Here is a 17,848-nt window from a genome sequence, read left to right as displayed (position 1 = left end):
TATGCAGAATATACAGTGGGAACAGCATTAATTCGCACTAATGGTTGTGAGATCCGCTGAGAATTAACTGCATTTTTTGTAAATTAGTGAGGAAGCAGATAAACACAATTATTAAAAAAACAAGAAAGGTACTTTTGCAACAGCGGTACTTGTTACTCATTTATCTGACAAGTGTTCTTTACTTTTAATTATATTTCATCGTTTGCTAGCAAATGCTCTGCTGGTAGATATTATAATAATCCTAATAATTTGAGACCTCGCTTTAGCATTTGTTAAACCTTTGTTTGGAAGGAGTATACGGCAGTGGCGGTGATTTTGAGGGGCCCCGTGGCCACTCAAGCCTCCTTCTGGAAGCCCCAGCCGATGCCTGGGTGTCGCAGAGATAAGCCGTGTACACATGCTCTGGGAGACGCTCTCCTGCATTCGCTGTGCGAACAAAGCAGATAAACACGGGGCGGGAGCGAAGGTAGGACCCGCACCGCGTTTTGGGGGGGCACTGAGCGGCGGAGATGCTGAGGTTTGTGGGTGGTCGCACAGGGGGTCTGAAATCAGCCTGGGGTTGAGGCAAAGGCTCCTAAAAGATGTGGAGCTTCTGAGTTTTATCCCTTTTTTTTAAATCGGCGAGTTTAACTGCATCCCTCCATCGCGCCACCTCTGCGTGCCCTTTGCTGTGCCTAATACCCGTGCTGCTCTGCCCGTTGAGGCAGGTTGGCTTCTCCATCAGGTGCTAAAATGAATATTCTGCATTTTTTTCCGGAGGAGAAGGCATCAGCTTGGGCAGAAGCTCTTGGAGGCATTTGTGGCCTCTGCTGGGCAGTGGGTGAAGCATGGACGTGATAAAAAACCCCTCCAGAAAAAGAGAGCGGTGTGGCTTGGCCAGTGTGGTCCAGTGCATCGTGCCGGATGCTCTGCCGTTGGATGGGGCACCTGCATGGGCAGAGCTTCGTCCGCAGCTCAGGGCAGGAAAGTCTGGAAAAACCCCGTGAGATGTTCCCGTAGGCGGCACTGTCCATCCCTGGAACGGGAGGAGGGAAGTGCAGAGCAAGGCGGGTTCGGGCTCCTGTGGGACCGGCTGTCTCTGCCCGGGGTGCGCGGGTGCAAGGTGCAAATCTGCAGGTCTGTTGAGGGGTCTGATTAAGAGGATCCTCCAAGGGACCGTCTGCTCTGAGACGGGAAGCTCTGGAGGGAGGAGAGGTGGGGCAGGGATGTGCTCCCCACTAGCATCAGGCAAAGCAGGCATGGTCTAGCTGCTGTTGCCGGTGATTCTGGTGAAACCAAGCCTTGGAGGACTTCACTGCTCTTCTCTTTCATGTGGGAAGGTGTTAGGGCCACAGACAGTCTCTTCGGTCCTCCTCCTTGGTATTGGGTGGATTCCCATGTGCTTTCCCCTGGCAGAGCCTGCCTTCGCCGGGATGGGACCGCAGTGCAGCTCCGCCGGCATTGGGATGCTCCTCGCCTGAGCCGGGGCCCCGTGGGCGGTCGGGGTTTGGGCTCCGCTCTGCAGACGGCGCAGAGAGGGATGTCGTGTGCGTGGTGTCTCTGGTTGCTGGTTTTGAGGAACTTGCCTTTAGCCCCGTATTTAATTGCAAGGCGCTTTGTGTGTGGGACAACCCTGGGCACTCTCAACCTGCAGCACATGGCAGCCCGTGCTCGCGAGACCTCTTGGGTGCTGGGAGGGACTTGGTGTGGTGACATTTTTCATTTAAAAGTGAGGTTGGTTGTTTTTAAGGCAAATGGATTTTTCCTCCCCTTTGGAATATGGCTAAAATGCAATTCAGGTACGGGGTGTAAATGAGCCGAGTGGGGGGAACACGTGGAGGTGTCTCTAGCAGGCGCGGCGGGGAGGAGGGATGGGGCTCGCTAACTGAAACTCCTTGGAGAGAAAGAAAAAAGAAAAAGCTTTTGTTTTTGTCTCAGCTCTGCGCTCAGCAGCCTGCCCGCATTAGGGGAACATGAGCGTGAACGCACGAGACCTTATGCATTTTAAAATCTTCCCTCTCCCGAGGGCAAGCTCCGGGTTAGTGGGTCAGCCGATTTAGGTGAACTGTTTAACGCGCATTAAAATCACATTTTATGCAATCTGCACTCTGGCTTTAAAAAGAGCTAGCTATCAGGTGCTTAATAAAATCACCTCCAGCCCTCCCCTTTCAGTTCACTGCAAATAAATGCCTTTTTTTTTTTTTTTACATCATAAAAATGGATTAGGAGTCATTTTGAATTGTTATCCTAGCAAGATGTGCAGCTTGGGATATGCAGGCATGTTCGGTGTGATTGAGGTTTGTGTATTTTGGTGCTTGCACGCAGCCTGAGCCTGGGAGACCTTTCAAATAAACACTTACTGGAACATCACATTGCATGTCTGAACGGCGCAGAAAGGCTGATTGGCAGGCTCGCTCCTGCTTTTTGTTTCCGTTCTTGGATGAAACAGCAAAACAAAATTCAGCATGGCTTAAAAAAAAAATTATATGGAAATGTGACTTTTTGTCTGACTCGTTATTTTTTTTTAACGCGGAAGAGTCAGAGATTTTAAAGTTGCGGTTCCCCCAGCAACTGTAACTCTCATCTCTTGTGCATGTGTTATACTTCGCAGGACTGTGTATGCTATTAAATTTATGCCCAATGCGTGTGCGTACGGCATGGCAAGCAGAGAAGCCACGTATGACGGATCTGCGCACGCCTGATGGAGCAATCCTATGGGAACCCTTCCCTTTAAACCTCTGGGCCAGATCCTGCACTTGCTTGCACCACTATAAGCTCTTCCAGAGAGGGCGATTCGTAGGGGCTGTCGGCTCTGGGCAGGGTTAGGTGACACGGCTGTGATAACAACAACAGAAGACAGGTCCCCATTGTCGCTGGAGCTCGGTGATGTTGTAAGAGCCCCGTGGAAAGAGGGGAGAAAAGATGTAACACGGTTCTCCTCGAGCTGCAATTCAAGCAGCCGTCCCTGCTCAGCAAAGCGCTGAGGCGTGTGCTTTAGTCTCATGGACTGTAATGGGAATTAAACACATATTTAAAGTTAAGCGTGTAGTTAAGCACCTTGGTGAAGCGGTGCTCGAATGGGGATTTGAAGCGTACAGGGAGCTGTATTTTTTAGTAGATTTGCCTCGTGTCATTGCTGTCTTTTATGGAGAGGCGAGGTCGAGTTGTTTGGAGCTCAGGACTGGACCCGGATCTTTTTGGAGTGGTTATTTTTGTTAATCCCAGTGTTCATCTCTTCCTCGCTAGCCTTCATGCTGGCTTGCTGTCTGTCCTTGGTCTCATCCTCGTGCTCTGCCTCATTTTCCCTGCCTGATGCTCACCTGCCCATGGGCTCGTTTCCTGACCGTCGCAGCAGTGGGGGTACGTGCTGTCAGAGAGTGGTTGTGGTTCATGGACAGGGTGGGCAACGCGTCCTCCGGACAGAAGCTGCCTGCTGTCAGGGAGGGCAGCTGGAGGAGGAGGGAGTTGGCAGGACCCTCGCATCCCTGAGGCTGCCTGCACTGCTCCGCATTTTAGGCAGATGACCTCCAGTGACCGAGATGTCCCAGCTCTCCCAGGTGCATCCTGCTTCTTGCAGTTGTGTTCCGTCTTGAAGGAACCTCGCTGCAATTCAAGCTCGCAACTTCTTGTGCCGTCCACCGTGGATGCAGGAAGAGAGAAAGCATCCTTCCATCCTTGGGGGACGCTGTCACTTCCCCTCTGTCAGCAGAGGCTGTGGGAGGACCGAGCAGCCTTGGTCAGGTCTGTGCCCTCAGGACCATCTCCCGAGACAGGACCCAGTGCCTTCCCAAACTCCAGCTGCTGCTGCTCCGTTTCTGTCCATGAGTCCTGCTTTCCTCTTGTAGGAGGTGTGGCTGCTTCTTGCAAAGCCAGTTTCCCGAAGCCTTGTTTCTTCTCTCCTGTCCTCTCCCTACTTGCATCCTTTTAGTTGGCTCCGATAACCCTTCCCTGCCCTCCCGTATGAGGTGCGTTAGTGGACGGGGTGATCTGGGGTCTCTTTCTTCTACCTGTCTCCTCTTACCACAAAGCTGAAGGGATGTTGGTATTCCTGAGACCTTTTCTGTCTTTTTAGACTTGGTTGCGATGGGCTGGTGTGTACGGGCACGAGAGGGGGAGGACGGAGAGGCAGACAGGAGTACTGTGGGTGCAGAAACCTTGATTCTGAAGGAAACGGCCAAAACTCCCCCATTACAGGGACGACAGCCGGAGGCTGGTGTTATCCCTGCTCTAAGGAAGAGCACGCTATGTAACATCCTTTCCCCTGCCCTGCTGTATCTTTAAAGCTGAGGGATCGTGTGCCGTCCGCGGGTACGTCCTGTGCCCTGGGAGGGCGAGGAAGCGGCAGGGTGCAGAGGAGGTCATGATAAACGGCAGCGGACAGGAGAGGGAAGACTCCGAGAGATGACTGCAGAGATCAGCCTTATTTTTCATTGTTAATGGTCTGAAAGAAGGTGCAAACAGCACATTAATTAAGATTTGCAGAAGAAAAATTTAAATTGAGAGGTGCAGCAAAGAGAGATAGAGCAATAAGGCAAAGGAGTCCTGGGGAGAAGCTGGTGTGGTGCAGAGGTTTGATCTGGAAAGGGAAGAAGCAAATGCCGTGCAGCCCAACACGTTAAACATGATATTTTTCTTCCAAAGTTTTCCCAAGCGTAGCATGGCTGGGGTGTGGGTGCGGGGGTCCTGGTGCAGAGTCTGCCATGAGGAAGGGACCTGCTGGGAGGGAGAGGATGGACAGACCTGGGGCTGCCCCCCCACCAGCCGGGGCACCGACGGGCATCTTCGCCGAGTTTGGCTGCAGCAGAGGGTTTGGCCAAGAGGTTTGATTGCCGATTAGCAGACATTGTTATAACGGCTAACACGGATGATCCCATCTCTGGTTGTCGTTCACCCTGGGACGTGGCCTCGCAGGATCTGCACCCGGGAGCAAGCCTCTGCCTGGTGAAGTGGCATTTTTAGGGTCTTCATGCTGCCGTTCGCCATTGCTTTTAGTTAAATTAATTAGAAATCCGTTAGCTCAAATTACAGCGTGGCTAAAACCTAATGCAAATGTTTGCTACACCTGCTCATTGAGCACTGCTTTATTATAGCCCTTGGCAACGGTAGAGACGAGCAGGGAGAGGTTTGTGTGCCGAGGCACGGAGGTCCGAGGTTTGGTCCGTGCTGGTGGCATCTCCTGCTTTGGTCTGCGTTAGGTGGATGTGCCTTATCAGCCAGCTTGTGTCCATGGTCCGGTGGTGCCTTCTGCATCTGGGTTGACCTGGGAGGGGATGAAACGTTTGAACGAGAGATAAGATGCTCTAGAGCTGAATGCTGTGACTCACGAAGAAATGTGGGGAGGACAAAATCGGGGGACTGGGAGACCGTGGGGTCATCTGCTTTGCCCTCCAGTGCTGCACAGGCTGCAAGAACTCCCTGAAGCCTTTATTTCTCATTTGAAATAAAGCATAACTTTTCTAAAAGCATCCAGGCTTGATTAAAAAAAAAAAATAAATAAAAAAATTAAAAAATTGACAGTGATGGATAATCTGCTACAACCCTTGGTAAATTGTTCTAGTGTTTAATTACCTTCATGGTCAAAAAGGAAAGAAAGGAAAAACTACACAGTGTGAAGAGTTCCAAGGATTGGGTGGTTTTTGCTGATACTGCTTTGCTTACCGTGGCTCGCCTGCTGGGACTGTGCGTCAGGTCCCGCTCGCCCCAGCTCTCTGAAGCTGCTGGGCACGATGGGGGGGTCTTTGTGCAGGGTTTGTGCTGGGCAGAGCCCGGCTGTCCCAGGGCACTGTCCCTGGCGCGATGGCCCCGGGCTGCGAGAGCCCTGTTTCACCCAGCAGCAGGTGGGTAGGGATGGGGCTGGTTGTCAGCACAATGCAGGACAATAATTGGTTTTGGATGTCGGGTAAGAGCAATAGTAGCTTCAAGTTAGAAAAGAAAGAGGGATTTTTTTTTTTTTTTTTCCCCTAGGGCAAAACTTTGTATTGGTGTTCAGAGGAAGCAGCAGAAGGGGTTCAGGTCAGCGCCGGGCTGAATGCTGCACTATTTTGCACTGGTTTTGCTTTGATCTGCAGAAGAGATGCTTTGGTGTAACAGCTCTGCTCAGCCCAAACAGTCTTCTCCTCCAGCCTGGGACCACCTTCTGTGACTTCAGCCCTTTTTGGCGTGGCGGCTGGCAGACCATCAGGGCTTGCTTCTTTAACGGCTGGGTTGCGTCACTGCGGTTGCGCTGTGGTTGACTGCAAAGCCGAGGGCTGGAGGACTCCTGTGAGGACCCATGCCAAGTCTACCCCGCTACAGGGAGCAGCAGGGAGCTGAGCTGGCCGGGGAGCCCCGGCAGAGTCGGGAAAGGCCAGAGCTTGTTGCAAGAAAAAGTTTGCCCAGACCCCAGAGGAGCAGCAGGACTCCCTCATCTTTCACCGCTTTAGTAGAGAAGGTTGGTGACTTGTGCTCAAAGAAGCACGTGCATCCTCTTGCTGCTCAGAAATCACTCAGCATCTCGGACAGATGCCCAAACAGCAATTGCCCTCTAAGTCGGCAGCTTGGCAGCTTTCATAATTTATATGAGCACCCAATCTCTTGGGCTTCGAGGTGGCTTCTTCCATTGGTTTTTGTTTGGTGCTTCAAATAATCATAGAATCATTTAGGTTGGAAAAGGCATTTAAGATCATCAAGTCCAACTGTTAACCTAACCCTGCCAAGTCCACCACTAAACCATGTCCCTAAGACGAGTGGATGAGGCGCTTTTAAATACCTCCAGGGATGGTGACTCCACCACCTCCCTGGGCAGCCTGTTCCAGTGTCTGACAACCCTTTCAGTGAAGACGCTTTTCCTAATATTGAGTCTACTCCTCCCCTGGCACAACTTGAGGCCATTTCCTCTTGTCCTATCACTTGTCACTTGGGAGAAGAGACCAACACCCACCTCCCCACAACCCCCTTTCAGGCAGTTGTAGAGAGCGATGAGGTCTCCCCTCAGCCTCCTCCTCTCCAGACTGAACAACCCCAGCTCCCTCAGCCGCTCCTCATCAGACTTGTGCTCCAGACCCCTCAGCAGCTCCATCGCCCTTCTCTGGACACGCTCCAGCACCTCAATGTCCTTCTGGTAGTGAGGGGCCCAAAACTGAACACAGCATTTGAGGTGTGGCCTCACCAGTGCCGAGTACAGGGGCACGATCACCTCCCTACTCCTGCTGCCCACACTGTGTCTGATACAGGCCAGGGTGCCATTGGCCACCTGGACAAATAAGTCCTAGCCTTGCTGCTTTCCATCTTCAGCTGCGGTTTGCTCCCGTGCCCCAAGCCCTGTGCTTCTGCACACACGTGGGTTGTCCCCACCAGCCCTCTTGTCCCCCATCCTCCTCCTCCCATCCTTCCTTCTCTCCAGTGGGTCTCAGCAACCCTTCAGCAGCTCCTGTTTGGCCGGCGCGGGGCACACGGGAGCACGACGGGAAGGACATTACGTGGGAGAATATGCATGTTCACAGCTCAGAGGATTAAAGGCCCGTGTTCTTATCACTGCAGAACAGAGTATTATAAATCCAGCCTTAGAATACCAAATCCCCACGCGGCTCGGCCATTGTTTGGGAATATTAAAAAGCTCAGAGACAGAAATAATCAGTTTCCGAATGACACATTGTCAAATAAAACATTTCTCATATTATCCCTTCCTTCCTCTTTCTCTCTCCTGCTCCCTCAGTTGGATAATTTAACATGAAAAATAGATTAAAATGAGGCTGGCTTGAATGCCTCCTAAGTTTGACTCTTTTTTTTTTTCTTCCCTTTTCCCCAGGAAGCTTTCCCGGCGTGTGCGGCGTGGTTAAACAAGCAGCTGCCGGCGCAGGGTCAGGGATGAAAGCAGCATGTCAAAACTGAGCTGCCTGCGATGAGCCCATGAGTGCTCACCCGAGGGGCTGGCACAGGCACCCCCAGCCTGTCCCGGGCAGGGAGGGGGCCGTTGTCTCGGTGGATGGCAAAGCAGAGATCTCCAGCTCATCCCCAAAGGATGTGGGAGCCGGGACTGGGCTGGGCTGGGAGCCCTCCGTTTCCTTGAGCCAACCCTGTCGTTCCCGAACCAGGAGGGGAACAGCATGCCGATAACCCCTGTGCCTTTACGGCTTTTTGTAATTCCTCCCAAGCAGAGAGATCTTTAATTTAATACGCTGACAGCTTTATCTGCTCCAAGCCTTTTTCTGGGGGCAGATGCAATGTGAGCCTGGCCAGGCAGGCGTGTGGCCCTGGCACTGCCGTGGATGCCCCAACCTCTTCCTTGGGTCCAGCCAGCAAAGCTGCTCCTCATGGAGGGCTTTCTCCATCACCCTGACCTTTTCCGAGCATCCGCGTTGTCTCCCATTGTGCTTTTGCAGGGAGGGCGTGTGCCTGCGGGTGTGGAGTGCTCTGCCCAGCGGCCACTTCGCGGTTGCAGAGAGCACCCAGGCATGAGTGACGTCCGGCTTGGTGGTGAGGCTTTGGAGAAGGCTTTTCCCAGTAGTCACGTCCATGAGTGGTGTTCTGAAACCTTTCTGTAACGTGAGAGCCCTCGCTTTGCTGGAAGGATGCCAGCCCAGAAGCTGGACCTGATTTTGCAGTGTGGTTTGTCGCGTTGAAGTTTGTGGCTCTGCTGTGTCCTCGTCACCGGGCCTCCCTTTCGGAGGGTCTGCTATGCCATGGTTTCTCTCCTGCAAACCGGACTTTCAAGGAAATGGCCCCAGTGTGGTGCTGGGGGGTACGGGTGGCTCACAGCGGGGAGGTCCTGTGATGCCTTAGGGTCTCCATGCATCAGGGCTGTGCAGACCCAAGGAAATGCATATCTGCTCTTCCAGGTTGAGGTGTCCATCCTGTTTTTCACTACTGTGTGTAGAAGGCCATGAAGGGCCCTTATCCCGCTGGTTATTTAGTTACTCTGGTAGTGCAGGGCATGAACCCAGTCTGCTCACCAAGCCCTGCCCTTCTCCCACACAGAGATCCCTGAGCATCTCCTGGACGCTAAAACGCCTTTCCTGATGGTTCATGTCACCTAAATTGGGGAAGTCAAGCTGATTAATGTCCTCCTGAATCCCCGAGCCCTGCTCCCACTGGGGACAGTTAAGGGGGAGAAGAGGGAGTCTTGATGCAGGGGATGCTGGGCTGGGCTCCTCTCCGCAGCGGGTCGTGGTGCCGGGGTGGTCCAGGGAAGCGTCTCCTCTGCTTCTGCTCCTGAGGCCTCTCCCCCAGCTAACTCATCCTGTGAGCTGCAATTTTTCGATGCCTCCTCTTTACATGTGATCTTGTTTATGGGTTGGAGCCACACTCCAGGTACAGCGTGGTGCTTTGTATCAAATGCAGAGGAAATATTTCCATGTCTCCGCTTCGCTTTTTCACACTCTGTAAAGTTCTGGACTGTGGCATCCCCTGTGCTGAAGAAACAAGCGCCCTGGCTGTTCCACGCCATGCTGCAAAGCCCCGATTGCTCATGCCGCTCCTGATTTACATGCCCTGCTTTGCTTGTCTGCCCCGGGATAAAATTGCTCCGGCTCTGCGGAGATTAAGAGGCTGGAAGCTGGCGCACGCACAGCTCCTGCCTGCGCGGGGCTGAGCGACCGTGGCTGAATTTAACCTCCAGCGCAGCCAGAGGCAAGGCTGGCTCCCTTGGGAAGAGAGGCCACTTCTACAGACATACAGATATTTAGGAAGTTTATTTTTTTGGTAAAGATTTTTTTTCTTTTATGGTAATGTAGTTGCGAGCTGCATCAAATAAAATGTGGAGGAAGAGGAGAGCTTTGCAGAGAAGGTCTTAGTCTGGCATATGCTGTGCTGTGCCCCCAGGTCTGCAGCTGAAGTGTCCTTGAAACCATGGGCTAATCACAACCAGAAATGATGGAGCTGGGGTAACCGTGCCCTGGGGAGCGGCGGTTGCGTGGTGCCATTTGTTGCACCGTCGTTTGTGTGAAATGTTGTGTGTCTCTGCTGAGGCTTTACTGCTCCCGTGTCGGTGGTTGGGTTGTTTTAATGAGGTTTTCTCTCTGAAGTGATGGGATGCGATTGCCTCCTTTCCCAGCCCCCCGCGCAGGGTGGGAGGGGGTGCTCGCCCACCTCAGCCCCAGTGCACAGGGGTGGGCCGGGGGGCTGGGGGGACCCAAGGGGTGCGTGGTGAGAACAAAATCCCTGGGAGAGTGGGCAGAGCGGAGCCGGGGATGTCACTGTACTGTCCCCAGCTGAAGGCCACCTCTGGCACCCTGCTCCACCTGCCTGTGATGTCCTGCCCCAGAGGTGGCTGCTCCGTGAACCCACCTATGTGCGGTTCATGGAGCATTGATGAAAGGGTGCTCTGCGGGTGGATGAGGAGCGGGTCCGTGGATGCTGGACACAGCATCTCCTGACTCATCCCCATGCTCCGTGTATCTCCTGACCCATTCCTGTCCCCTGTGCATCTCCTGACCTGTGCCCCTTTGCTCTCCTCTGCAGGGTGGGCTGATCGCACTGCTTCTGCTCCTCTTGGTCTTCACGGTGGCTCTGTACGCCCAGCGGCGTTGGCACAAGCGCCGCCGCATCCCGCAGAAGAGCGCGAGCACGGAGGCCACCCACGAGATCCACTACATCCCCTCGGTGCTGCTGGGCCCCCAGGCCCGCGAGAGCTTCCGCAACTCACGCCTCCAGGCCCACAACTCGGTCATTGGGGTGCCCATCCGCGAGACCCCCATCCTGGATGACTACGAGGATGAGGAGGAGGAGGAGACGCCGCGGCGGGCAGAGCCCAGCACCAGGGAGGACGAGTTTGGCAGCCAGGTGACGCGGACGCTGGAGAGCCTGGGCCGGGGCGGGGAGGAAGAGCCTGACTACGAAAAGAAAGGTTTGTGGTTTTTCTCTCTTCTCTTTCCCTCTCCCCATCCCCTGCTGGGGTGTCTGTCCTGGGAGGCGTCACCTAGAGAGGATGGCTCATCCATGCGTAGCCCCTGTGGCTTGTGCTCGGCTCTGCAGGATGTGGTCCTCAGCTGTCATCTACAAGGTGGTTTGCAGACCTTGTCCTGGAGCTGCCCTTCCTGAGTGGGGAATCAGCTCTGGATGGTGCTGGGGAAACTGAGGCACGGTAGCTGTTGAACCTTCAGCTGTCATTGCCAATCCCGAGGACCAGGTCCCCTGGTCTCGCAGCACTCCCTGAACGTGCTTTGCTGGTGGTGTAGGTGCTGTAGGAGCGTGTGAGCTATGTGCTTGGGAGCTCCACGGAGAACTGGCTTCCTAGGATTTGACCTGTCTCCTTTAGCACATCCTCTTCCAAAACCAGTCTCGTGTTTCCAGCGCGAACCTGCTCGGTGTGATGAGGTGGGAAGCTGATGGCTCTGCTTTCAGGGTTGGTGGTGTGTCTCGTCCTAGCAATGACAGACCGCTGTGAAACCCACGGCGGGTTAGGGGATGCCTGCCTGGGGGAGCAGAGCTGGCATTTCCCCAGGGAGGGGAGTTGCTCTTTTGCCGCGGGCTTGTGCAGCGCCTTGCACCGGGCAGCGCGGAGGAGTCGCTTCTGCCGCTAGAGCAGCGCTGGCAAGTGTGTGCTCCCACTACGCGATGGGCTCCTCAGCAGGATGGAAATGTTGGGATTCATGCTGACTTCTTGCTGTGGGCGAGTGCTAGCGCACGGGCATCAATCAGGCCAGCCTTTGCTCTCTGGGTGGCAGAAACGTTCATTGCCTTGCTGTCGAGTAGGGCATCCATTCTAGCGAGCGAAAGTGCGGGTGCGCTGGGGCTGCGCCAGCCCGCTGCGCCTTGCTGCTCCTCAGAGAGCTGCTCCATAAAGCTGTATTTTCCCCGGCGGCAAACCATCCCCTGTGCTTTATTCTCTGAGCAATCAGACAAATGATCCTGTAGTCACCCGCAAACAAAGTCATCAGGGCTGTAGATTTAAGGCAAGCACATAGGAGCCCTGCGCGGGGTTGGAAATGGCAGATCAGAAAATTGTCATTGCGGGAAGAAGCTCAGAGCTGAATCTGCGTGGATCCGATGGATGGGCACAGACCCCAAATGTGAACCGTTACCCACCCACGGCGTTTGGTATGGCAGGTAGTGTTATATAGCATCTGTAGGCCAGATTAGAAAGAAGCCTATACAATTCCGTAAGCGTGGGTTCTGGCTGCTGCCTGTCCCTACGGTGCTGACTGCTTGCAAGGTATAATGTTGGATAACGCCGCTGTTGTAAGGTGTGAATCCCCTGCTAGTAGCCGTGGGCAGCTGGGCAGCGAGAGCTGGGCTGGGGTGCCTGTTTCTGAGCAGGCGAGGTGCTGTGGATGCTTTGTGCCTTCCCTGAAGGTGCTGGGCTGGGTCTTGGAGGAGCTCTGGTCCCTTTGGGGTTCCCCCTCCCCAAAGTTCTGTCCAGCTCAGAAAGAAAGTAGTGGTGGGGTCCCTCTGGGTAAAGCGGTCCCACGTGGGCACAGCAAGTAGCCAAAGGTTGGGCGCAACAGGGCAGACAGACAGGGTCCTCTGTGGTCAAGGTGCCCGTGATGGCACCCGTTGCTGGCTGTACCAGGCGCGTGAGGGCAGAGGGGAGCCCGTACGGACAGGGCTTGGCAGCGCTCCTGCGGGCTGAGCAGCCGGGGAGGCACCTGAGCTGCTGTCAGCCTGTCCGGCTTCTCCTGGGAGAGGAGGAGACACCAAACTGCGGGTGATGGGTGCTGGTGGTGTCTCTTAATGCACTGCTGGAAGGCACTCGGGAGCTCTGGGAGGAGGAGGCCGGTGAGAGAGCCTATATAAAGCGGTCTAGACTGGCTGCTCTTAATTTTAGTTGTTCTCTTAACTGCAGATAAAACTGGTGCTGCTGGACCATGTGGTCCTGCTCTCTGCACTTGGAGAACCCTTGCTGAGGGCCAGGCAGGGTCTGGGTGCTGTCTCCCTGCCTGTGCGTGGGGACGGAGGGACCACAGGCTGCACGGGTACAACTGCGTGACTCGGGGGGATGTTTCTCCTGCGCGGAGAAGAGCAGCGCTTTCCCCAGAGTGTTTTGGTTAATGCACACTTGATTGCCTGCTTTTTTAAAGTCTGTCTCCCAGAAGCTGCAACACCCACCTCTGCTTATTGAAATGTCGTTAGAAGCTGTTTAATACTGTTCACCTGCGATGCACAGTAAAATGCATTCGAATAAACAAAAGCAAAGTACATTAGTGCTAATTGCTGAGTGACTCCCGCAGGAGCGAGGAAGGGATGCGCAGGGCGAGGAAGGGATGCGCCAGCTCCCTCCGTGCAGGGAAGGGGCTCTTGGGGTGATGTTGCCCGTCCCTCCCTTCTTCCCATCACCATGTAGGACTCCCATAAAGGTTGAGCAGTCCCTGCCGGAGCACCCACGGTAGCAGTGCTGGGGGACAGGGATGGGGACAGGGACTCTTCTGGGCTCCGCAGAGGAGACTGCGCAGCTCCGAGCATTGGAGCTGCGGAGAGCCCAGATGATGCTTCATGCCTGGAAAGCAGGTCACTGCACCTGCAACGGTGGTAAGTGGTGGCTGAGGTTGTGTTTCTTCCCCCCGTACAGTGCTTTTTACTCTTTCCTCTTTTAAGCAAGGTTATTATGACGGTGATGGTTATTGTTGCTCGAACAAACACGGAGGTGCCCACGTGTCCATCTGCCATCCTCAAGTGCTGATCTGAGCATCCCTCTTAGCATCCCTGTTGGCATCCCCCTTTGTGTATGGCTGGCTGTTGCTGGCCCGCGGTGTTAAGAGATATTTTCCCAACCCTCTGCTCAGTGAGAATGAACAAATGAAAGCCTTCGTATATCGTAACTGAGATGCCTTTTTTATTCTTTCATATTCTCTTCCTTGTTTTGCTTTTCTGTAAATTATTTAGAGTTCTGTGAGTGGGGAAGACAGCAGTAACTGCATTTCAGTCCTCTTCAAAACATAATAGTAAACAAGATCTAGGGCAGAATATTAAACTATCCGAGGGCTTCAGGAATTGGCAATAAAGAACTTCTTATACTGACTGAACCCCCCCTGCCAAGCCAGGGTGCAAGCTGCCTGCAGGGCCAGGGCTGCCCCAGGCTGGGAGAGATGTTCACAAACACTCCCACCAGTTCTGCTCGTGATGCTGTCAGGCTTTGCACCTTGGATCGAGGCAGGTTTGTGTCTTGCCTGGTCTCATCCTTCCAAACTGTGCTGGTTCACCATGTGTTTTCTCCCAGATGGACACTCTTGGATGAGGATTTGCTCAAGGAGTCAAGCCTACGGTATGTGCTAGTTGCTTCTCTCTGCTGAAGCTGGCCAGAGCCTGGGTTGCCAAGGACAAGGTGGCTGTAGTTCAGATCTAGGATGTTTACACCAGAAATATAAATATAGGTGCTGTGGGCTTTGCTTCCCAACCTGGTTTGCACACGCATGAGAAATGTGGTGATTTGGGAGGCGTTGGGCGTGCTGAGCACGCAGGCGCTTCGACCTGCCCGCGAGCAGCAGATGCAGCCGGGATTCCCGCAGGGATGCGGCAGGTGGGGTGGAGAAACTCCACAGTTGGTGCGAGCAGACACCAAGTCCCTGGAGATCCCCAGGGGCTGGAAATCAGTTCTGCTTGGGCACGGTTTTACAGGTGGGTTGGAGATGGATGCATCAAAGGAATCCCAGCTGGAGCACGGCCCTAGCTCAAGGACAGGATCAGCCTTCCCCCCGGTGCCCGGCTGCCTGGCTGGAGCTGCCAGGTTTTGGTGTGATCACCGGAGCTGGGTGAGGAGCTGTGCCCGCATCCCGGGGAGTCCGTCAGCGCCCAAGGGAAAAGCTCTCCTTGCTGCTCTTGCCATGTAGCGTTGTGATAAGATATCAGCTGGGACTTGTCAGCTGGCTCCAAATGGTATCATCGCTGGGGCTGTCACTAGAGGCTCTTTCAAGTGTCACTTCCCAGCATTAATTACCAGGGATGGCAAATCCGATGAAGATGGAGCGTTTCGGCTCACCCTCCACCTGCCTGCGCTGCTTCCTTTCCCCCACGTGCCGGGCAGTGATTGATTTGCAGGTGCCAGGTCGTGCCGGCGGCAGGCGCTTCCCATCATTTGGGATTCATGCACCCCGCGCTGTGCGGCTGTTGGGCTCGCTTGCCCTTTCCGTGAGGAAGAGTGCGGGGTTTTTTATTCCCCATGTGGAGCTTCTGGATGTATCAGGTCAGGCAGGGAGTTGCGCTGGATGACTCTGCTACGTACAGCCGTGCAAAATGGGAGACAAGTCCCTGCCCAGGAGGTCAAGCAGCACAAATGTTTTGCAAATCGTGGGCAATAGAGCATGGATCAGCGAGCCAAACTTCCCTCCCAAGTCTCAGGCAGCGTTCTGCAGGGACGAGGATGGGAGGGCTGCTCCTGCGCGGTGCCGGAGCATCTGAAGTGAAGCCCAGCACAAACAAAACACGGGAGCAATGTGCTGAATAATGACATCTAGCAACAAGCGCGTCTGAGTGATAAAGTTAATGAAATTACAGGTTCTGACCTGATACCAGGCTCTGCTGTGGGTAGATAAACAGCAGGGCAAAGATGAGATGTTTATTTCTCCCTAGCCGCAGTTGTAATCTGGATGTGCTGTGCAGGGCCATTAACATTATTACTGTTATGCAAAATCATTTTTGACTTGGGGGAAAAAAAAAAAAAAGAAAAATCCCCCAACTCCCTAGAAAATGGGAAGCTGACAAAATTAGAATTGCAGCAGGAGCACAAACTGACCTGGTGACATTGCACAGAGCCCAGATGAATTTAGACAGAAGAAAAAGCTGAGACAGTTTAAGAAGAAAAGTAGTCTTTTTTTTTATTAATATAATAAAATGAAATGGAGCGAGGAAGGAGGCAATAGCCAGGCAGTCCTAATTAGCCAAAAGGATCCCTTTGTGCTGGTGTGGAAAGGGGGCTGTGCCGTCTCCTCGCGGTTTCGGGTTCTCTCAGGCAATTGGAAGATCTCCAGGGGTTTCATGCCCCATGGGTGTGCGTGGTGCCAAGTGGGGTCTGCTGGTGTGGGGTGCCGCTTCTGGGGTCTTGGTCTTTGCTGGGGAGACCCCCGTGTCTGAACCCAGTCCCCGTGTGTACACGGCGTTCTGCGATTAAGGGCATTTGGGTAAATCCGTGCAGGTGATGTGGCTGTCCTCACTGCCTCTCTTCTCACTTCTCTGGGTAGTTTCCAGTCCATGCTCCTTACAATTTCTGCTCTCCTGCCTTTCCTGAGCAGATGGCTTCAAGCTCCAGCCCTTTGGGAATTCCTAACTTGCTTTTATCTTTTAATATACCTGGCTCTCATCTTTACCGACATGGTTCCATCCGACAGCGGCAGGAGCCCTTTGCTTCTGTCCATCGAGTGCTGTTTGAGCAGGTTTGGCCCCCAGTCCATGGCAGGCAGCACCGCTACATCCCCAGATGGGATGCATTGGATGCACAGAGATGGAGTTAGTAAATGAAGGCAGATAGAAGTCCAGCAAGCCTGAACATGGGATTACCCATAAGTTCCCCAATGAGAAGATTTTGCCAAACCAAATCTAGGGATCAGTGAGAGGCAGAACTTCTGCCTCGTGAAAAGTGAGGAGAAAATAGATGTCAGACTTGAAAATCGAGTATCTGCAATTCCAGTCCTGCAACAAAGGACCCATCTTTATTTTCTCAGTTTCTTTCATGTTCAAAAAAAAGAACTTTTCAAGCGGGCCTTTGTGCTGACTTCACAGACTCTGCAGTCTGGGTATGGCCTCCAAGTCTAGACAGGAGACAGGACTTATTACCGATGGTACCGATGATTAATACCATAGGCATATCAAAGGTGTAGTTGTGCAGTCATCTTGAATTCACATCTCTTGGACTTTATTCTCACCTGCTGTGTTAACTTAGGTATACCTCTGAAGTTTCTTGTTTTATCCACGGATGCCTTTCTCTGTAGGATATTGAGAGGCTTTTGAGCATGCCTGAGAGATGGTCTGGTACCTACAGTGAACCTGGAGATGTAGATCCAGCTCTGCTCTGCTACCGGCTGCTTTGGTAACCCTGGTCATGTCACTTAATGGTCCAGTCCTCGTCTGTGAGTTGGAGAAGGGAACCAAGCCAGACGGCAGACAGGGCAGCACGAGGAGACGTTGAGAACTGCTAATGTAAGGCGTTGTGGTCCCAACAGCCTCCCAGCCAAACTGCTCCGGGTGATGCAGTCCGGGAGAACTGTGGGAGATGGGTTTTTGGCAGGGGAGACAAATGGCTTAGGTTTGGGATAACAGCAGAAGGCAGGAGAAGGGTCCTGGTGATGCGGCGAGGGAGCTGCCTATGCCACCCACCAATGCTGGAGCAGCTGTTCTGGTGGCCGCATCTCAGCCATCATCTTTGCCTTCCAGTGAAGACCCTCCTAGGGGAGGGGTAAGGCAGCGCTCTGGCCTGAAATCGTGGTGTCAGGGCTGGGAAAGGGATGTTTTGGGGTTTGAGATGTGTATTCATTACATATGAGCTCTGCAGTATCTTGGAGGTGAGATTTAAAGACAGGGTATGAGTCGGGGGCGATGCCCTCGTAATGGGCAGGGGGATGGTGTTCTCCTCCATGACGGAGAATGGAGAACCGGTGGGCAGCAGGAGCAAGATGACCAGCCTGGTGTTGCTGTCCCCAAGCTGACAGCCCAGTATCCTCGAGGGGACATCTGCACCCGGCCGGGCTCGTGGCTGACTGCTGGCAGGGAGATCCCCACCGTGCCGGGGTGTACCGTGCCCGTGCCGCAGCTGGGAGCCGCTGTCTGCAGCTGCCATTCACTTGGGTAGGCAGATGCAGTGCCGCCCTGAATCCGAGCATTAACCAGAGGCTTTCTGAGCCTTTAATAAATAAAACGATGGCTTAACGTTTGCTGGGGCTGGAAGCTAAAATGGGACAGTACGTCAGGCCAGCATCTGATGTGTCCTGGGGCTCTCTTCTTTCCAGTGACCTGATGGGATCATGAC

The 17,848-nt window shown here is 53.7% G+C and overlaps 1 protein-coding gene across 1 annotated transcript in view; it reads left to right on the top strand.

The window, feature by feature from the left end:
- The window catches only part of ASTN2 (astrotactin 2), a 362,612-nt gene that overhangs the window by 84,777 nt on the left and 259,987 nt on the right, over window positions 1-17,848 (top strand). The window contains exon 3 of the mRNA XM_059828642.1: window positions 10,417-10,801. Within this exon, the coding sequence (XP_059684625.1) occupies window positions 10,417-10,801 (385 nt within the window). The remainder of the gene's footprint in view (window positions 1-10,416; window positions 10,802-17,848) is intronic.

Source organism: Gavia stellata, chromosome 24 (genome assembly GCF_030936135.1).
Source record: "Gavia stellata isolate bGavSte3 chromosome 24, bGavSte3.hap2, whole genome shotgun sequence".
NCBI classification, from domain to species: domain Eukaryota; kingdom Metazoa; phylum Chordata; class Aves; order Gaviiformes; family Gaviidae; genus Gavia; species Gavia stellata.
This window is presented reverse-complemented; position numbering and strand designations above follow the sequence as displayed.